This window comes from Cucurbita pepo, chromosome 14 (genome assembly GCF_057944985.1).
Source record: "Cucurbita pepo subsp. pepo isolate OVF chromosome 14, ASM5794498v1, whole genome shotgun sequence".
NCBI classification, from domain to species: Eukaryota; Viridiplantae; Streptophyta; class Magnoliopsida; order Cucurbitales; family Cucurbitaceae; genus Cucurbita; species Cucurbita pepo.
In genome coordinates this window covers 2,658,787-2,678,633 of record NC_141811.1, presented here as the reverse complement: position 1 = coordinate 2,678,633, position 19,847 = coordinate 2,658,787, and the positions used below count along the sequence as shown (strand labels likewise).

General features: G+C 37.7%; 3 protein-coding genes across 5 annotated transcripts; 2 read left to right on the top strand and 1 right to left on the bottom strand.

Moving 5' to 3' along the window:
* The first annotated feature begins 2,147 nt into the window (after nucleotides 1-2,147).
* LOC111810326 (gibberellin 20 oxidase 2) lies at nucleotides 2,148-3,875 on the top strand. The gene is made up of 3 exons (XM_023697025.2): nucleotides 2,148-2,832; nucleotides 2,904-3,225; nucleotides 3,394-3,875. Exons 1-3 carry the CDS (start codon nucleotides 2,291-2,293, stop codon nucleotides 3,667-3,669), a joined length of 1,140 nt encoding a protein of 379 aa, XP_023552793.2. The 5' UTR covers nucleotides 2,148-2,290; the 3' UTR covers nucleotides 3,670-3,875.
* A 3,963-nt stretch (nucleotides 3,876-7,838) lies between these two features.
* Nucleotides 7,839-12,315, top strand: LOC111810353 (agamous-like MADS-box protein MADS3). The gene is made up of 7 exons (XM_087117282.1): nucleotides 7,839-8,023; nucleotides 8,116-8,163; nucleotides 8,953-9,057; nucleotides 9,153-9,252; nucleotides 9,343-10,255; nucleotides 11,662-11,768; nucleotides 11,855-12,315. The coding sequence occupies exons 1-5, from the start codon at nucleotides 7,842-7,844 to the stop codon at nucleotides 9,484-9,486; spliced, it is 579 nt and encodes a 192-aa protein (XP_086973408.1). The 5' UTR covers nucleotides 7,839-7,841; the 3' UTR covers nucleotides 9,487-10,255; nucleotides 11,662-11,768; nucleotides 11,855-12,315.
* A 1,504-nt stretch (nucleotides 12,316-13,819) lies between these two features.
* On the bottom strand, nucleotides 13,820-16,591 carry LOC111810568 (uncharacterized). 3 transcript variants are annotated; one of them, XM_023697289.2, is made up of 4 exons: nucleotides 15,991-16,591; nucleotides 15,766-15,860; nucleotides 14,820-15,674; nucleotides 13,820-14,728 (listed from the first exon to the last, which is right to left on the bottom strand). In XM_023697289.2, the coding sequence occupies exons 1-4, from the start codon at nucleotides 16,238-16,240 to the stop codon at nucleotides 14,069-14,071; spliced, it is 1,860 nt and encodes a 619-aa protein (XP_023553057.2). In that variant the 5' UTR covers nucleotides 16,241-16,591; the 3' UTR covers nucleotides 13,820-14,068. The 3 variants fall into 3 exon arrangements, with proteins under 3 accessions (XP_023553057.2, XP_023553055.2, XP_023553056.2); XM_023697287.2 differs by having other exon boundaries at nucleotides 15,766-15,902; nucleotides 15,991-16,590; XM_023697288.2 differs by having other exon boundaries at nucleotides 15,766-15,872; nucleotides 15,991-16,589.
* Between the last annotated feature and the right edge of the window lie 3,256 nt (nucleotides 16,592-19,847).

The window sequence follows — 19,847 nt, the reverse complement described above, 5'->3', positions numbered from 1 at the left end:
ATCTTACTGCTAGCAAATATTGATTCGTTGCGTATAACCGTTGCTCTTTTGGATTTAAAACGCGTTTGTTAAAAAGAGGTTTCCATACCTTTTATTAGATCTTAGATCGGTTGGAGAGGGGAACGAAAACATTCCTTATAAGGGGTGTGAAACCTCTTCCTAGAAATATGAGTTTTAAGATCTTGAGGGAAAGCCCAGAAAGGAGTTGTGGGTTTGTGTGAGATCCTACATCGGTTGGAGAGGGAAACGAAACGTTCATTATAAGTGTGTGAAAACCTTTCCTAGGAGATGCATTTTAAAACTTTTAGGGGAAGTCCTTGAAGGAAAAATACAAAGAGGACAATATCTACTCGCGGTGGACTTGGATTATTATAAATGGTCTCAGAGCCAGACACCAAATAGTTTGCCAGCGAGGATGTCGGCCCCCAAGGGAGGTGGATTATGAGATCCCACATCGGTTGGAGAGACTTGAGATGCTACAAATGGTATCAAAGTAAGAGGGGTGGATTGTGAGATCACACATCGGTTGGAGAGGGGAACGAAGTGGAAACCTTATCCTAACTGACGCATTTTAAAATCTTGAGGGGAAGTCGTTAAAGGAACAATATCTGCTAGCGGTGGGCTTGAGTTGTTACACCGTTCAAAGAACATTTCGTTCCACTTTTTAAACTGACAAGGTTACATTCCCCAAAAAGAAAATAGAAAGAAACATTTTTTAGCAGACAATGCATGAGAAAGATTGGTTGAAGAAGACAATAACCCTAATTACATGCACAGAGAGAGTGCGACAAAAATTTGGGCAATCACTTCAGACATTGTTCCTAATATATATGGCATAGTTCGGTGGTTTTATTGGGCCCCTCATTCTCCCTTCAAATGATCTCTTCTGCATTTCATTCCCACCACCTTGAAGAATAAAATGTTAAAAACAGATTTGGAAATTAAAAAGAGAAATGAATTGAGGGTTTAGGGTTTAAAAAAGAGAAATGAATTGAGGGTTTAGGGTTTAAAAAAGAGAAATGAATTGGCGGGTTCTGCCGCAGACAACAAAATCAAATTTTGCTTTCCAAGGTACTTTCAAGATTCAGCCAACTTGTTGGCCATATGCCTCTTGCTAATCTGGCTTGAACAAATTAACCCAACATCTCCACTCTTCATTACTTTGTCGCTCATGGAATTGGCTCTCTTCCTGGGAAAGTGAGGCGCCACGACAATCCAATGTTCAAGTGTTTTTATTGATTGAATAGGCGAGTTGATGGTGATTTGATTTGGTGCAAAGGTTGTGGGTCTCTTTAAACCCTAAAGTTACTTTCATGTGTCCTTCCAACTTTACGTTAAAAGGGTCCTAACACCTTTCTCAACAAAAAAAAAAAAAAACAAAAATCAAAACTCTGGCTGTCTTCCTTAATTTTGCATAAATGCTCATCAAATTAACTGTGATTTCATGAATGTTCATAGCCATAGCCTCCTCCAAATATGTAATTTTAAATGCTCTCTTACCTTATCAAATTATTGATGTAAGTATTTAACATGGTAATCAAACAAACCTTCATGTATAAAACATAGCACATCACGTCACTTTCAATGAAAAGGCTTTTAAAAAAATATAATGAAGCAATGGAACCAAATTCTTTTTGGGTACAATGATATAATACTAATTTGTTTCTTTTATCTTTCGGGAAAATGACAAATAGCTGATGTAAAATGCATGTTGGGAGAGAGAAAAAAACTTGTGGGTATTTCCATTTAGCCATACGTAATCGTAATTATGCGTAGTTGAGTTGAGTTCATCACGCAAACAGTATGATAAAGAGAGATTGACGTAACAAAAATGATATACTTTATATGTTTGAGAGTGATCACAAATAGATGAATAGAATATATATATATATATATATCACTCCAAGCCCACCGTTCATAAATATTGTATTTGAGATGTTTCTACACTCTTATAGAGAATGTTTCGTTCTCCTCTCCAACCAACGTGAGATCTCACAATTCACTTTCTTTAGGGCTCATCGTCGCTCATACATATAAGTGGAGCAAATCTCAACCGGCATGACGTACGTTAGATAAGATCGTACAATGGGCGATTCTTATATTATGGAGATATGTGGAGTTTGATGATAGGGAAGACTTATGGAAAGAGGATTGAAATTCCCTATTTACCCTTGTTGTGAGCTTATAAATTTTCCCAACTCTCCTCACCAAATCCATTCAAATTCTTCACATCAGAACAGGAAAAGTCTATTAGTTATTCCATTTTCTTAAATCTGTTTGGGTGCATGCAATGGCTATCAAATGCATGACCACAGCCAAATCACAAGGAGAATCAAAACTGAAGCAAGAGATGAAGAGGAAGCATCGTGTGGAATTTGGGTCCTCCGATGAGTCAATGGTGCCGGAGAATTTCATATGGCCGGAGGAGTTTAAGGCAAGAGAGTCAGTGCCGGAGCTACAAGTTCCACATATTGACTTGCAGAAGTTCATGAGTGAAAATGAGAATGATATTGAAGAGGTGAGGAGGCTGGTGGATGAGGCTTGCAGAAAGCATGGATTCTTTGTGTTGGTGAACCATGGAGTGGACATGGAATTGATGAAAAACGTTCATGAATGTATGGATGAGTTCTTCTCATTGCCTCTTGATGTGAAGCAAAAGGCTCAAAGGAAGGTGGGTGAAAATTATGGGTATGCCAATAGCTTCATTGGGAGATTCTCCTCCAAGCTTCCATGGAAGGAAACATTTAGCCTACGCTATGCTGCTCATCACAACTTCCCCATTACACACGACTATGTTTGCCACCATTTGGGCCAAGAATTCTCCCAACAAGGGTAACTAAAATCCCTTCTTTATTACTCTTTTGCTTTAAAGGAATGAACTTTAAGCTTTGAATGTGTTGTAGGAAGGTGTATGAGGAGTGTGGAAAAGCGCTGAGCGATCTGAGTTTGAAGATAGTGGAGCTTTTGGGGTTGAGCCTTGGCGTCCCAAAACAGAAATTCAAGAAATTCTTTGAAGACAACGATTCTATAATAAGGCTTAATTATTACCCACCATGCAATAAGCCTGAGCTGACCTTGGGAACTGGCCCTCATTGTGATCCCACCTCCATAACCATTCTTCACCAAGATCACGTCAGTGCCCTTCAAGTCTACGTCGATGATCAGTGGCACTCAATTCCTCCAATCAAGGACTCCTTTGTCATCAACATCGGTGACACTTTCATGGTACATACGTTGGATGAAAGTCCCACATCAGCTTATTTAAGGAAGGATCATGATCATGAGTTTATAATCAATGAATACTATCTGAGTTTATACTCAAAGTGGATAATATCATAGTCGTGATTCACTTTCTTTTCAAACTCCACTAATTCTCAAATGGGTTTTTTTTAGGCTCTTACAAATGGGGTTTACAAGAGCTGTTTCCACCGGGCGGTAGTGAACTGCCGGGAAGCAAGAAAATCAATTGTGTTCTTCCTATGTCCGGCGGGTGACAAAGTGGTGAGAGCACCGGACGAGATCGTGGACAAGAATCCGCCACGAAAGTTTCCAGATTACACATGGCCAATGCTGCTTGAGCTGACCCAAAAGTTTTATAGGTCGGATTCAAACACTTTCAAGGCCTTCACAACTTGGCTTCAACACAAAAACTTGGCCCCCTCTCTTTGAACCCACCCTCATTTCTAATCTGTGTTTTATGCCAATAAAGGTAGTGTTTTTAGGAGGTTTGGCCTGTATGTGTTTGTTTTTTGTGGCGTTGGACGTTGGAAGAAGGTTTGTTAATGTACACAATACACATTTTGTCCCATCCTTGTCACGTGCATGTTCGGAGACTCCACCATTTATTTAAACCCAAATTAAATGAGTTTCATTTCTACCCTTCTTTTATTTACTATACAATAATCATTTTAATCATCATTTTAATCAACAAGCGTGAAGGAAAGAGAGAAGCTGTAAAAAATGAACCTTTTTTTTCTAAAGAGGTACTATGTACCAATTTCCACGTCTTTATGTAACACTTTTTAAAAGAGAACAGAAAAAAAAAAAAAAAAAAAAAAAAAAAAGAAAAAGGAACTTCGGTCTAAAGTTTAAATGAATATGTTCATTGTTCACGATTGTAAAAAAATGTTTCTAGTATCTCATGTATTTATTTAGTGATGAAAGTGATAGATTTTTGGTGTGGTTGTGTACCTTCATTTGGGGTTAGGTCCATGGGAGAATTAGTATTGATGAGGAAATGAGAGGTGAAGTTGAAGATGGGTGCTTTGGATATTGGAATGAATGTGTATGGGATTGTGTAGTGCTACTCATCAATCATTACGTTTTCCTAGGAATATTACTGGTGAGTAGTGATGGATGGGGCAATGCCACTTACAAAACTTCACCTCTTTCTTTCTTCATTCTATTCATTTATTAGATGTAGATTTTTGGGTTCACTATTCTTGGGTCGAGATTGAATACCCATTTGGGTTTAATCAAACATGATATTTCATCTCAAAATTAGTTGACAAGGAGAGTTATAACCCAAAAATGATAAGATTGTTTCATTTTTGTGAGATTGTGAAGGTTTTGAAGAATTGAAGATAGTTGGTGTTTGGTAATGATGACAAGACCATCCAATCGTTTCCATGAAGAAGGAACTAAATGTGAAACGTTGACATAGGGAGAGTGGGTACGAACAAAGCAAAATAGTCATTGTATCATTATTTTGATAATCACTTGAGTTGGATTCTCGTAGCTAGACAAGATCTTCAAGATAAGAACACTCATTATATTCATGGTCTCTTTCTTTCGTCTCATCAAATTTTCATCTTCTTAATGATTAACTTATAAACATGTTGATGGGGGAGAAGTTAGAGAATCTACTTCCATACCAAAACCAAATTTAGAATCTTGATTAACTATGTTAAGTGAAGCCTTATATTACCCTTTTAGTACAAATCATTATCATAATTAGTATCTAATGGGAAAAAGTTGTAAGTGTTTGAACTAATTCCCATGTCTCACTTTTTGCTTTTGAACGATAGCTTATCCCACTACCCACCTAGTTTTCTTCCTTTCAACATTCATATTGCTATCAACATTTTGTTCATCAACTAAACCAACAAATCGCTTTAGTGGTGTTCTTCAATCTTTTCTCGATAATGCACTTACTAGTTAGGAGACTATCTAAAAGTGTCTGATCTCACATCAGTTGGAGCATGAAAACCTCTCCGTAGCAGATGTATTTTAAAAATCTTAAAAGAAAAAGTTCAAAGAAGACAATATCAGCTAGAGTGATGGACTTGAACCGTTGTTTATATAAATCTATGGCATCCCGTTAATATAAGTGATATGATATTATCCCACATTTCTAATTCCAAGCCCATTTTGAGAGAGCGCACGCACATAAGAAAAGCATCACTGTGTTATATGGTGGGGGAGTTTCCACGATCTTAAGGATATCAAAGGTGAGGCCACTTGCTTACCTGCTACACACAAAAACATATTGCCAAAAGAAAAAAAAAAAAAAGATTGAATTCCCATGAAACCTGACAGACCCAACAAGATTGGGATGCATACAAAACAGCACGGATTGTCCTAATTAGGGAAAAAACATTCTGTCTTTGGTTACCCACTGAAGCCATGGCTGTGATTCTTGTTTGGGTGTGCCATTACTTTTGTTTGGCCTGGTGTGGTTGTAGTGGTGGCTTTAGACTATACTAGAATAATGGGAGACAAAAACAATCCTATGTTGATGGTTTTTTGGATTTTACAAGGAACAGGAGCAACCCATATTCTCAATCATTAAAATTATATGCTTTTCTATCTGCCTTCACCCCTCATTTTTTAACCAAATTATACCTGCATATCTTTTACTGCAAAATTGGAAGCTTTACTAAAATGAAAAGCTGCCCACTATGTATCAGCTTTCTATCTTCAGGTATCAATGATCAATGGGTCCAATCTCCCACTAACCTCTCTAGCTTCTAACTTGTATCATTTTCTACTTTGAAAACTCTTCTTTTTCAATTCTAAAAGGTGGAGAGCATACGGAATCCACCACCACGAGAGAATCGTTCACAACCCTTTTCTCCCCTTCTCTGAGGACACTGGTTGAGTCGGGTTGAGTTCATTCTTAAACAAATATAAAAATAAATAAGATTATAAAAGAGGGTTCGGTAATATTAAGGATATGTTGGTCCACCCATAATGTGGAGGCATTAGGGTTTTGAGAATATATAGTTGTGGAGAGCATTATGAGCATAGATAGGGAGCATTAAGAGAAGCAAGTTTAATGGTGGAGGGGAGGGTCGCCCATAATTGAATAATTAGGCGTATGGTCTGTCTAGATTCGTAAACATTGAAAAGAAGTTTTGTTGCTTTGGAGAGACAAGACAAGACTCTTGGTTTATAATAGGACATCCTCTTTTTCCTCCATTCAATTATTGTAACAACTTCCAAGATCGAGGTTGCCCAATTTTCTCGACTCTACACTCACCTGCCTTAAATGTTATGTGAAAACAAAGTCTCACATCAATTAGGAAGGAAAGAGAGATCCAACAATTATCTCTATTGGTATTATCTCTCTATTATTTGAGTGACCCTCTTCTCAAACAATTATTCATAAATCTACTCTCGAACGACAACAATAGTTTTTGTAACAGCCTAAATTCATCACTAGTAGATATTGTCTTATTTGGGTTTTCCCTTTAGGTCACACTTCTACTAGAGAGAGCTTTCACACCCTTATAAAAAATGTTTCGTTTCCTCTCCAACCAACGTGTGATCTTACAGTTTTCTTGTTGTTATAGGAAGGCCCAAAAACAAATCTAAGTAGAGCACGACTAGGGATCACATTGTGGGACATACTTGGTATCGACCACTATTGCATCCTCAATCTCCTCTCATCGAACAAGAATATAATCCTCCGATTCGGCTACCCAACCTGATAGTGCTATTCTTCGTAGTTCTATCAATCGAGCTGACTGAATAGAGTTATAAGATCACTTTTGGTCTAATCTAAGAATTCATCCACAATTTCATATAAAGCAATCAAACCCCTTCCCAATAGAGAAGGAAAAGATATGGGAAAATTGAGTCTCCTTGTTTTGAACCTATCATCAACTTTAAGCCAAACATTTTGTTCTAAAAGGTCGGTTCTACCCTTCGTAAGCCCATGGGCCCAATTAAACGTGTTGATGGGCTTCACTATATCGATTGAACCCAATGTAATTTACCTGGGCTTGGTTGTCCTTTTTATAAATAGTACGCGTCATGTTATTATTGGTCCACAAGAAGTGAATAGATCCGGATCTATTGAAATGGCAGTAGCCATGGTTCGACACGTGTGAAGGTTGACGAAGATATGGACCCCACAATGAATAAATTTGAGGAAAAGGAGAATATTATGTTGGTGGGGACAAAGCAAATAGAGGGTCGACACGTGTGTGTATACGTGATCGGAGTTCCAGAAGATAAAAGAGACATGATATGGAAAGCTGAGGCTGTGTTGGTACGGAAATAACCTGCTTTAAGTGACACGTGGAGAAGTGACCTGCTTCGGTGCCACGCTGTGTTGGTACGAAGATAACCTGCTTTTTAGTCAAAATGTAAAAAATGGAATGGATAAAGTGGCACAAAAACATAACACCAATGAGCTACAACAATGGTTCCATTGAAGGAGGATTAAGGAAAAGACATGTCCCCCATGTTGTATAGATTCATCTATGAGCCCACACCACCTCATAAAGTTGAAAACGACACTCGCAAAGCTTAACACAAGAGAGAGTGTCGGATGCTAACGCGAGAGGCTGACAGTGATATTTAATAGGTCAAAGAGGAGAAAGGCATAAGCAAGCATGGGAAGGGGGAAAGTGGTGGTTGAGAGAATAGAGAACAAAGTGAACCGTGAAGTGAGCTTCTCAAAGCGGAGAAATGGGTTATTGAAGAAGGCCAGTGAGCTGTCTGTGCTCTGTGATGTGGACGTTGCTCTCATCATCTTCTCTAGTCGGGGAAAGCTCTTTGAATTTGGCAGCACTGAGTCAGTATATATATATATATCTTCTTACTCAATTGAATTTAACCCTCTTTTTGTTTTCTTGTTTTGTAATGGTAATTCACTCCCATGATTAGCATGAACAAGATCCTTGAGAGGTACAGCCACCCATGTTACACCACATTGTCTGTTTTAGTTCGTTATGTATCGTCATCAATCTAATAATTTTAAGACTCGTCTATTAAGGAGAGATTTTCACACCCTTGTAATGAACGTTCATTTCTCCAACCGATGTGAGATCTTACCATCCGACCCTCTTGGGAGCCCAGTGTCACAGTCGCACTCTTGATGATTGCGGACTTGCGATTGTGCGGCACTCACTTTCCAACGACAAGTGAGTTAAGCTAATTCGTTCTTACGTCACCTACGACCAAACGACGTATGCTCGAGCCTCTGGCCTTGGTTTAAGAAGAAGGCTTTAGAAAATGAGGGCAGAGAGAGATTTTGAAAGAGACGTTATTATATGCAAGTAATAGAGTAACAACAACTGCTCACAGTATATAACTATTAGTAGGGAGAAGTTGACAACTAATTATATCCCCTAGAGTACATTCTAAGGCATTTCATGTCTAGCCGGCCTAGACATGATTTTTCCAAAACGTCATACTCTCTAGAAATACAAAAGTAAAACACTAGAACATGGAAAGACATAAAGGATTTGGCTTCTCATGGGCATGCGGCCATGGGCAACACGCCTTGGACGAGCATGAGCGTGACACCCAGCGTCCTCGCTAGCACACCATTTAATGTCTGGCTTTGATACCATTTGTAACAGTCCAAGTCTACCGCTAGCAAATATTGTTTGTTTTGACTCGTTACTTATCACCGTCAACTTTAAAACACGTCTATTGAGGAGATGTTTTCAAAATATGTATCTTATCTGAGATATGTTTGAATTAACTTACAAAACTAAGGCTAACTATTATTTTGAATACAATGATTATCCACATCTTGATAATGCAGATAGAAGAGGTGTCAAAGCTAAGAGCAAAATACGAATCTCTGCAGCGTTCCCATAGGTTACTTAATTAAACATGTTAATCAAGGTTTTATATATTTTTTTGTTGGAAAATTAGGGAGCAATTATTGTTTGATGTGGTTTGTGAATATGAAGGAACCTTGTTGGAGAAGAACTTGAAGCACTGAGCCTAAAAGAGTTGCATACTCTGGAGAAACAATTGGATAAAACTCTTTCACAAACCAGACACCGTAAGGTATAACTCAGGATAAGGATTGGGCTTTCCTTCTATTATCATTGTGTTGGACTCACTAAATTCATTACAATAATGATTCCTTGTATGCAGGTTGAGATAATGCTTCAAAAAATAGCAGACTTGAGTTTTTTTTTGTTTTGTTTTGTTTTTGGCATCAGGTGGAAGGACAAGAACGCATGCAACAAAACGAAGAACAAGGAGAAGAAGAAGAATAAGAAGAAGAGGCCATGCTAGCAGGGAGTAGGCTAATCCCAGATTGGGTCCTTTGATTCACATATTTATCTGGATGCTCCCCTGTTTTATTTTCTATTATTGTGCACATGTTAGATAAGGTGATGGGGACTTTGGACATTATAAATATGTTGATGCCTAAGATTGTTTAAATGTTTACAATCATTCAACACTATGCCTCAATTTCCACTTCCAAAACCAGCACCAAACCAAAAATGTTTCAAACCAATGTTATGAAGCTGGAATAAAGTTTCTAGAAGTGTTTTTTTTTTTTTTTTTGAATTTTGAATTTTGAATTTTTGCTTAATGGACATAAATTTTTGTATAAATTTATGTTTGATATTCATAATTTGAGAAAGAAAAAAAATGTTGAATAAGTGAAAAGCCTACATTTGATCCTATTTTGTGTCAAATTCTCTTTGTTCACGTGCGTAGCACATGCGCTACAATCAGACAACTCGGGTATGCAATTGCTGGGCTTCGAGGTTTCGTTTCGGCCGCGAAGAGCGTACTTTCCCCAACGAAGAAACCCAGGTTCCATTTTTTTCGCAGTGAATGGAAGCTTTAAGAAACTGGGTTTTTTCGTTTGGGTCAAATCCAGAATCCCTTTTAGCCGTTCTGGTTTCTGATTCTGATTCCCACAAGAAATTAGTTTAAGAGACAATGGGTTCTGATGGGTCTTTTGCCTGAGATTGGCCCTGATGGCCTTACCAAGGAAGCCCCTGTAATTGCGTACGCTGATAATCGAGAAGGGAGGCTTGAATTGAAAAGGGTACGATTCTCGTTCATTACTTCATATGTTTCGTTCTTACAATTAATAAAAGTAGAATTACTATTACTTGTTATTCTATCTTTCTTGTTGACTGAAATTTAAGTCCGTCCTGGCTTTGTTATTTATATTTTTCTTAAGAGTATTACAAGTTTAAGCCTTCAATTTGTGCTATGTTTAGTTTCAGAGTTAATTATGTTTAGATCCTATAATTTGTATTTGAGATCAAATTTTGATGTTTGGAGAGGATTTTTCATACCATTCTTACGCTTGAAGTTGATGTAGAAATGTGAAGAATAGTGGTGAGGCAAAATTTGAGATATCAGAAGCTTAGTATCATAATTTGACCATTCACCCGTCAATTTGAATATAACTCCATACATAAAACATCCAATTACTATCTCAAAGGTTCATAGTTTGATCTCCACTCCACCACTGCTATTGTTGAACTCAAAAACAAGAAAATATAATAAGCCATAAGATTTGGAATACCACTTTGGTTTGGCTCCAGGTTGTTGCGCCGAAAATGTCACAACCTTCAATACTCTTTAATGCTCTGATACCACTTCATGTCAAAATGTTTTTATACCCCATTGGTGTAGAGCTCTGATTTTGTGCTGAAATCTTGTGGGGGTAAATCACTGAAGTTTAATTCCATCTCAGAAACGACAGTTGGGCCTGTTACGATTCCAAGCACGAGATTTTTCATATAAAAAGAAAACTCCACAAGTATGAAATTAGTGAAATGAAGTTGAAAACTCTGCATCAAGTTTTCTTTTTTTTTTTATTATTATTTATTTTCTCTTCTTACCTGTTCCCCTAAACGAGAAAGGTTTAGTTGAGGATTGTTGGGAGGAGTCCTACATTGGCTAATTAAGAGGATGAGAGGTTGTTGGGAGGAGTCTCATATTAGCTAATTAAGGGAATGATCATGAGTTTATAAGTAAGGAACTCTATCTTCATTGGTATGAGGCCTTGTGGAGAAACAAAAAACAAAGACATGAGAACTTATACTTAAAGTGGACAATATTATACCATTCTGGAAAGTCGTAGTTTCTAACCGATTCTGTTGGTGACAACAGAGAAATTTGGTAGAATTCTTTGAGAGAAGAGAACTTTGTAAAACTACGAAGGAATACTTGATTGATTTTCTATACCTTCCACCAATGTCAACATACATATATATAGGTAGTTTGGGACATTCTCCATTACCATTAATTATCCAAAAATCATGCACCTATTTAATTAGGAACTAATGAATCTATTCATACATGTACTTATACATGTACAAGTGACCCTTCGACACATGTATCTACTAGTGACTCTTTAACACATGTATCTATTCATACATGTATCTACTAGTGACCCTTCAACAGGTTCTTCCTGAGCGAATTTGTTACTTTGTCCAGATATATTGAAGAAAACTTATCTAAAATTCGGGATGTTGAACGAGAGTTGCCAAATCTTACCATGGAGATGATACTCACATCAGGGCCTAAAAAAAAAAAAAAAGCAGGTTGAGCTTACACTTAGCTTAGTTGTTGTACTTTGATTGTTGATTTTCATGAAATGATTTTGATTCACCAAGAAGCATGGTTGTAGTATCTGTAGCACGAGGAAGAAAATAGAAATGACAAGAGAGTGAATACGTGCAGGCAGGTTGAAGGAAGAACAAGCGAAGAAGGTTTGAATTCAAGTGGAGTATCAACTTGTGTTGCTCATGTAGGTCTTGTATTACAAGGATAGTGGCTACTCCTTCTGGTTAGCCATTCACATAACCCCTGTTGAGATACGATGTAGAATGTATGCCTTTTGGGTTAACACAGGATGAGAAAACATCGAGGGTCAAGTTATGAAAGTAAAATTGATTTCTCTGCAGCCAATAATAATTCTATCAGGTATTTAAGTGTTCTTACCTGTTACTCAATTTCACATCTAGCAGAGATGAAATATGTTTGGACTTACGAGCAGGCATTTATGGAGACTGGTTGGTGAAAAATAGTAGAAAGGCATTGAATTCATTAATTTGAATCTGGAAAAAGGCACCATTTATTCATGCTTTATTTTTCTATACTTTGTAAGAACCCTTAGTGTTTGATAGAGTTGCAGTCTAAATTATTACTGACCCATCATTTATTTCATACAAATTAGATCTTATGGGACCTCCCCACTCCCAACTGCACTCAATATTATATATGCATTAAACCCATAGTCTAATTGCCCAAACTACCCGAACTAGATAGTGTTTACTTTGGCTCATTTGCTAAAGAGAGATTTCCAAACTCTTATAAGAAATGCTTCATTCCCAACTCTCACAATCCACTCCTATTGGGTGTCATCATTCTTGCTAGCTTTCTCTCTCCAACCATCGTAGAATCTCACAATCTATCCCCTTTGGGGTCAACATCTTTGTTGTCACACCGTCCCGTGTCTAGCTCTGATACCATTTGTTCAAATCTACCGTTGATAAATAGTCCGTTTTAAAACGCATCTACTAAGAAGAGAGGTATTTACATATTTATAAGAAATGTTTCGTTCCTATCTCACACTCACAAACCCTTAACCAAACTTCATCAACCTTCTGAATGAAAATAATAATATAATAAATAATGGCAGTCTAGATTTAAATTCAAAAGTGGCTCATAATTTTATAAATTTTGCTCATTAATGACATTTAATTGTGTGACAAACTTTAAATACAGGATATTTGATTTCAGATGGGGAAGTTGAAGTCAAACCTGTGAGATAGGTACCTTATCTTTTTAACCATTTAATGTTTTCTCATATTCAAAATCAAATTTTGATTATCATCATTACACTATTAAGTCAACTTAATTAATTTAAGAATATCATATCTAAGTTCAAAATATATGATCCCATCTGCAAAATAATTTCAAATAAAACATCATTATTAATGACAGAATTAATTATATAGTTGATTAAGCTCATTTATTTGAAATCTAAATTATGGACACGTGACCAAGATCTAAGCATAAGGTAAAGTGAAGGATTTGAATTCTTTTTCCCGCTGGATTTTAAGTTAGGGACATTAATGTTTTTATTTATGATTGTGTCCGAAATGTTTCATGCGATGCCAATTATTTTGTGTATTAGGACAGCATCCAAAATCATATCATGCCATCACGTGACTCACTTTGTACTCCATTAATTAATTTCACCTCCCCAATTTTCAAATATTTTTGTATACTATACGTGTCGTCTATATATATACACATTATTATATCTTACAATTTTTTTATTTCTTTTTTTTTACTTTCGGATTAAATGTATTTTTGTTTTTTGAATTTAGCCCCTGCACTTTGCTTTATTTCCGGGTTAACACCCCAGTGCTCTCACTGTTTTGTCCGGTAACCTTTTCAATTATTCCATTTTTCTTATTTAATTATTTATTTTATCGTTACCACATGTGGCCCATATCTTATCCACATTGGACATTAAACCTTAAAAATTATTTATAACAAACTAACTAACTTAGGTTGTTAGCTGAAGTTAAATATTAAAAGAAAAAAAAGAAAATATAAAAGTTTAATTGAATGAATAAAACAGTGCTTTTAAATATTAATTTTTACACTATAGAAGATATAGGATACATTAAATAGCCTTTTTTGTAATTTTGGGAATTTAGAGTGAGAAATAAAATTTGTAGAGAGAAGGAGGAATGGGATTCCTTCGCCAAAAAAGACCGTCTTTCCAGAACCGAAAAATCTCAGTGTTTGTCGGCTGGGTCAACAGTCCACGTGTAACTTCGACCTGCATCTGTGGGTCTACACTCTCCAAGTGGCATCTCCCACGTGATTATCCTGCCATCTCTGTCTCAACGAAACGCACCGTTTCGTTCAAAAGCTCCTCCACTATACACTCCTCAATCTCCTTCACTATCATCCCCTCACCTTCCTCCTCAAAGCCAATCCCCAAAATGTCCATGTCTTTTTCGATTATCCCATCTATGTCCTCCAATATCTCACACTTGGCACGTGGCAACCTTTTCACTTTCTCGCACAATTTCTCCACCACATCCGTCCATACCTCTCCCGGCGACGCCGCCTTCCGGTACGGCCTTACTTCGAGATACGGCTCCAACAATTCTTCGACCAAGTGGCAGAGTAATTTTCTATGTGAATTTGAAACTCTATTATGGGTGGTGTTGTAATTTTCAGGGAAAACGGTGGAGTACACTGAAGAGGAAGTACTCCTGCGGCGGAGGAGTATTTGTCTAATGTACTCCAGTTCTGCCGCAATGTCGTGGTTGTAACTGCAATCGGCGGCGGCGGCGACGGCGGCGGCGTTTTGTTTGGGGTTGTTGCCGTCTTTACTACTGTTACTGAGTGGTAATTGGATGACGTGTTGGTGATGATGAATAATTGGAATGTGGGGTTGGTGGTTAGATGACTGCAAGTATCGTTTTGATTCCTTATCGACTGTCTGATTTGCAGGTTGATTCCGATTGCACGGTGACTGTGAAAGAAAAACAAGAACACAACATAACAAAAATTAAAATTAAAAATATTATTATTAATCAAAATAGAGAGTAAAACTATGAATTTACCTGCATTGGAGATGGTTTAATGGGTGAGGGAAATGGAGGGTCTTTCTTCATAACAATGGTCGGAACAGAGCCGAAGTTCAAAAGCTGATTCGACAATGGAGTTTTCTTAGTGTTCTTGAGAGGACCATCAATGGCGGCTTTGGTTATTCTGGATGGAACTACAAATGGCTCCTCTTGTTTATTACTCTTCTTTAATCCCGCCTTTGTCTTCACGGGCTTCTGTCTTTTTGGCTTCCTCTGCCCTAAAACACCTTCTTTCATGGCCTCAACTTTTGGTGTCTGTTTGTTGGGATTTTTGGGCAGTCTGGGAGATACTGAAGAAGATGATGATAATGATATGACCTTTTTGGGTTTTGTTTGAGTAATGATATCCTGATCTCTTCTTGTAATGTAATAATTATTGGTGATATCGCTGAGACCACCTTTTCTGCTCACAGTTTCTTTGATTTGCTTCACGATCTCTTTAGCATAATGGCTTGGATTCGGACTTGGACTTGGACTTGGACTTGGAGTTGCATTCTCTTTATCGAAATTGGGGATTTGAAGTGAGAGGCGGTGGTGATAATTATCCACATTTGGTTTTCTTTCACAAGATGTTCTTGGGGTTTCCGGCAAGGAACGAGTCCCAGTTAAATGATTTTTGCCTGTTTTTGGCTTTCCAACAAGTGAATAAGGAGTTCTGGTTGTGGTTGAAGGAGAGGTGGATTGAGGTAGAAGATCCAAACCCATTAATCTCGCCACTAAAGTTGGCGTCTTGGTGCTCGGAGAGTCGTTGCCGGCGGACAAATTCTTGTTTGAATTCATTTCTGATTCTTTGGTTATTCCACTTTTGGTTTTGATTTGAACAATGCCCTTCTGCGACAAAGAAAAGAGTTTGAATTGGGTTAGTTAGTTATTGTGTTTGCAAAGTAGAATTTTCTCGAGAACATAAAATCAAATTACGTACTGGGAAATGTAAACCATCCTCCTTTTGTTTTGGAGTACATGGCAATGAAGATTCTTCTTCCTCTGACTCCACACTGTTTCGTGGAGCTTCAATACCTAAATTTTTCACTGACCCATTACTCAAAATCAGATTTTGATCTGAAATACAGAGAAAAATTAGAGAAAGAAACCAAACCCATATATCAAAATCTGATTTTGGTCCTATAAAGAGGAAAAAAGAAAGAACCTTTAGACAGATGGTCGTCGTCCGGCGGTGGAGGAGAGACAATGGGGTTGAGAGAAACAGTTGATCGAGGAGGGTGATGATGTTGGTGGTGGCTCAAAGGATGAAAATCAAAGAGCTGAAAAACAGCACACATACAGCCAGCAGAGGTAGAAGAAGAAGCTTCATCGAAACCATTTGGTTGATTTTTGAGTGTTTTAGTGGAAGCTGTGGCTGTTCTTCCATGTCCGCTCCAATACCTTTGCTTCCCCATAATCGGGAATCCCCTCTCTTTTGTGTCTCAATTATAAGCAAAGAGAGAAAGAGTGTTTGATATATAGAAAGAAAGAAAAAAAGTTCATGAGAAAAATGTCAGAAACAGGGAAAGCTAAGAACTTTCTCTCTCTCTCTCTCTCTCTCTCTCTCTCTCATGTAGTAAAAGAGGGAAAAAGAAAAGGGAACGAGAGATTCTGCAGTGGAAGCGAAAACAACGGATGAAATGAAAGGATATTTATATAAGAATTCAGGAATTTGAAGTACACCCAGAAGTATGATCCGTTGTTATTCTCAGTACTCTGTCTCTCTCTCCTCTTTCTCTCTGTTACTTTCTTTTCTTACACTCACTCCCAAATTTTACCGCACCCAAACCCCAAAAAAACCATAACCCTTTTTCATTTTTAACTTTGTTTTCGTGTTGGGAATTGAAATGGGTGAAGGGAATAAGTAAAATAGTTGGTTGGGTTCGCAGTCAGTCTGCAGACTCGGGCTAAGAACCTAAAGCTTTATATAATACTATTTCTGGGTTTTGGTTTTGGTTTTGGTTTTGGATGGTGAATATTTAACTCAATTTATGCACCTAAGCCATATTGGCTATGAGATGTGGGGATAGTTCTGCGTTCTGAATCTGATAACCAAATTTACTTCCATTCTCTGTTTTGGGGAAGGGAGTTTTTCTTATTTGTTTCCTTAGTTTGTTGTTTTTCCTTGTTAGGTACATAGATTGGACCTACAATAATAATGAACTGATGAACTCCATCTCGAGAACTTAGCTATATGATATTCCCCTTTACTAATGTATATGAAAGATATAGTAATAAGTGCTCCAATCATGCATTGTTTAGAAAGGAATCAATGGATTTGACAGTAAAGTTTGAGAGAGGGAAAAGCTTTTGGTTTTGCATCCAAACAAGATTTTATGATAAAAAAAGGATGATATGAAAGTAAATGGGTTTTGTGGGAAATGCATGTGAAGGTAGGGTAGGAAGGGAATTGTTTGGTTATGAGAAGTGAGGAGGCAGAAAGAGGAGTATTAAGGACAGTGTAAACCTGTAAAGTGCTCTGTTTGGATCCCACTTTCAGACACACCAAACAACAAAAATAATCAATCCTATCATCTTTTTAACTACAACAAGTGTTTAATAATGGTGTGATTGTGAGATCCTACATTGGTCGGTTGAAAAGGGGAACGAAGCTATAACGGCCCAAGTCCATTCTTAGTAGATATTCTCCTCTTTAAACTTTCCCTTCTGGGTTTTTTGAAGAGGTTTCTACACCCTTATAAAGAAGGCTTTATTTGCCTCTCTAATCGATATGAGATCTCACAATCCATCCTCCTTTGAGACCCATCCCCATCCTTCTCGCTGACACTCCTTCCCTTATCTCCAATTGATGTGGGACCACCCAATTCACCTCCTTTGAGGCTCAGCCTCCTCGCTGTCATATCACCCAATGTATAGCTTTGATACCATTTGGAATAGTCCAAACCCATTGTTAGTGGATATTGTCTGCTTTGGCCCGTATGTGGGATCTCACAGAAGCATTCCTTACAACGGTGTGGAAACCTATTCTTAGTAGATACATTCTAAAACTATGAGACTAACAACGATAGGTAATGAGCCAAAACGGATAATAGTTACAAACGGTGGACTTGGATGGTAACACTTTAAGGAATAGTTTCAAATACATGAAGAAAGTGAAAACAATAAAGAAGATATTTTTGATAAAGCTAAGGTTATGGAAAAAAAAAAAGTAAAGAATATTGGAGTGCACATTATTGTAGGACAACGTGAAGTTTCAGATTCAGTTTTTGTGGAAAACTTTGCAGATTCTGTGGTTAAAAATTAATAATATTCCATTACAATACAAGTTGAGGTTCAGAGAGAGGCGAAAAATTTGAAATTCAAAAGCTTGTAAAGTTGAGAGGGAGAAGGGGGTGGAGACATTATTTGAGTGAAGCCATTGTTTTTTATGCCTCTAAGTAACCATTCAGACCAGACAAACACACATCCTTATGTCTCCTAAAATCTCACTTTCCTTCTTCCCTTTTACTATCATTTTCTCGGAACTATGTGGAAGTCTTTGATTTACAAAAAAATTGGAGACATGGAGATGTTGTGCCTTTATCCAACACTTTCAAATTTACGCCCAACCCATATTGAAACTTCACTCCAATGATGCACAAGCCCACAAAATTGGTACTATTGGAGATGGGAATTGTATGAGAGAGTGTGGGGAGGCCCCTCCTTGTTCCTTAACCTTATTCAATTATTGAAACAGAGAGACAGAGAGAGGGGTTTTCCATTTCTCCATTATTAATATTCTTCTTCCATTGTCAGCAACCCTTTGGATGGATATAAGGAATTAGGAGGGAATGCAGAGTTTGATCTTGAAATCTTGAACAAAACGCCATGATTGATGTTTGAATGCTAATGTTTAGTGATGGATAAATGGGTGTCGATTAAGGCTGGGAGACATGAGGGAGGGGTATGATTTAAATTAAAAAGGGATTAGTTTGTCCACTAACCTGATTAAGAGTGCATGCATGTGAGTAATATGGGCGTAGAAATGATGAAGGCCATGGATGTCCAAATTGCATGCTTGTGGGTTCAATGCATCACTCCATGATAGCAAGTGTTTGTCCGAAGGTATGCGAAAAGCGGGGCGTTTGTGTCGTCGCCGTAGTGATTTGTTGTGTAAGCTTTTCGTATGCTAATTCTTCATGCATTTAAGTTTTTGGCTTTCTGTAATGTCGCTAACAAAGAGGCATATATATCCATTGTTCCGGAAGAAGTTTTAAAGGGTTTGTGGCCAAACTATCGGAAGAAATTTCCCGGGTAAGGAATGCTTGAATTCCTTCTTCAATCAATGTGGGATCTTACAATTCACTTCTTTGGCGTTCGATATCTGACTCTGATACCATTTGTAACAGACTAAATCCACCGCTAGCAGATATTGTCTCTTTGGACTTTTACTTTCGGACTTCCCCTCAAGATTTTTAAAAGCTTTTGATAGGGAGAGGTTATTGTGAGATTCTACATCGGTTGGAGAGGGGAGCAAAACATTTCACTTCTCCCTAACAAATGCATTTTAAAACCTTGAGGTGATGCCTATATGGGAAAGCCCGAAAAGAACAATATCTGCTAGCCGTTAGCTTGAGCTATTACAAATGGTATCAGAGTCAGGTGGTGTGTCAGTGATCTCACTGATTCTCAAAAGGGTGAATTGTGAGATCTCACATCTGTTGAAGAAGGTAACGAAACATTGCTTACAAAGATGTGGAAACCTCACCCCAGGCAGACGTGTTTTAAAAATGTTGAGAGGAAGCCTAAAAGGAAAGGCAAAAGAGGACAATATTTAATAGCTGTGGGGCTTGGGTTTAGGCTGTTACAACCACACACTGACGACTGATGGCAACCGAGGAGTTCGCATTAATTCTAGACATGGAAGAGGATGGGATCTGAATTATCCTTCACTTTCCCTTGCAGTAGAGGATGGATATGGATATGGGTGGGTATTTTACCAGAAAAGTGACTAACGTTGGGTCGCCCAATTCAAGTTACCACGTTAAAGTTCGTAGTACGCCTGAATTATGGTAAAAAATA

What these genes read in the sequence shown, in the direction of transcription:
- LOC111810353 (XM_087117282.1), top strand. Translation starts at nt 7,842, where the DNA reads ATGGGAAGGGGGAAAGTGGTGGTTGAGAGAATAGAGAACAAAGTGAAC. An exon ending in TTTGAATTTGGCAGCACTGA is followed by an intron (nt 8,024 to 8,115) that starts GTCAGTATATAT and finishes TCCCATGATTAG; the next exon opens with CATGAACAAGATCCTTGAGA. An exon ending in TCTCTGCAGCGTTCCCATAG is followed by an intron (nt 9,058 to 9,152) that starts GTTACTTAATTA and finishes GTGAATATGAAG; the next exon opens with GAACCTTGTTGGAGAAGAAC.
- LOC111810326 (XM_023697025.2), top strand. Translation starts at nt 2,291, where the DNA reads ATGGCTATCAAATGCATGACCACAGCCAAATCACAAGGAGAATCAAAA. An exon ending in CAAGAATTCTCCCAACAAGG is followed by an intron (nt 2,833 to 2,903) that starts GTAACTAAAATC and finishes AATGTGTTGTAG; the next exon opens with GAAGGTGTATGAGGAGTGTG. An exon ending in ACATCGGTGACACTTTCATG is followed by an intron (nt 3,226 to 3,393) that starts GTACATACGTTG and finishes GGTTTTTTTTAG; the next exon opens with GCTCTTACAAATGGGGTTTA.
- LOC111810568 (XM_023697287.2), bottom strand. Translation starts at nt 16,240, where the DNA reads ATGGGGAAGCAAAGGTATTGGAGCGGACATGGAAGAACAGCCACAGCT. An exon ending in AGGATGGTTTACATTTCCCA is followed by an intron (nt 15,675 to 15,765) that starts GTACGTAATTTG and finishes TCTTTGTCGCAG; the next exon opens with AAGGGCATTGTTCAAATCAA. An exon ending in TTAAACCATCTCCAATGCAG is followed by an intron (nt 14,729 to 14,819) that starts GTAAATTCATAG and finishes TTTCTTTCACAG; the next exon opens with TCACCGTGCAATCGGAATCA.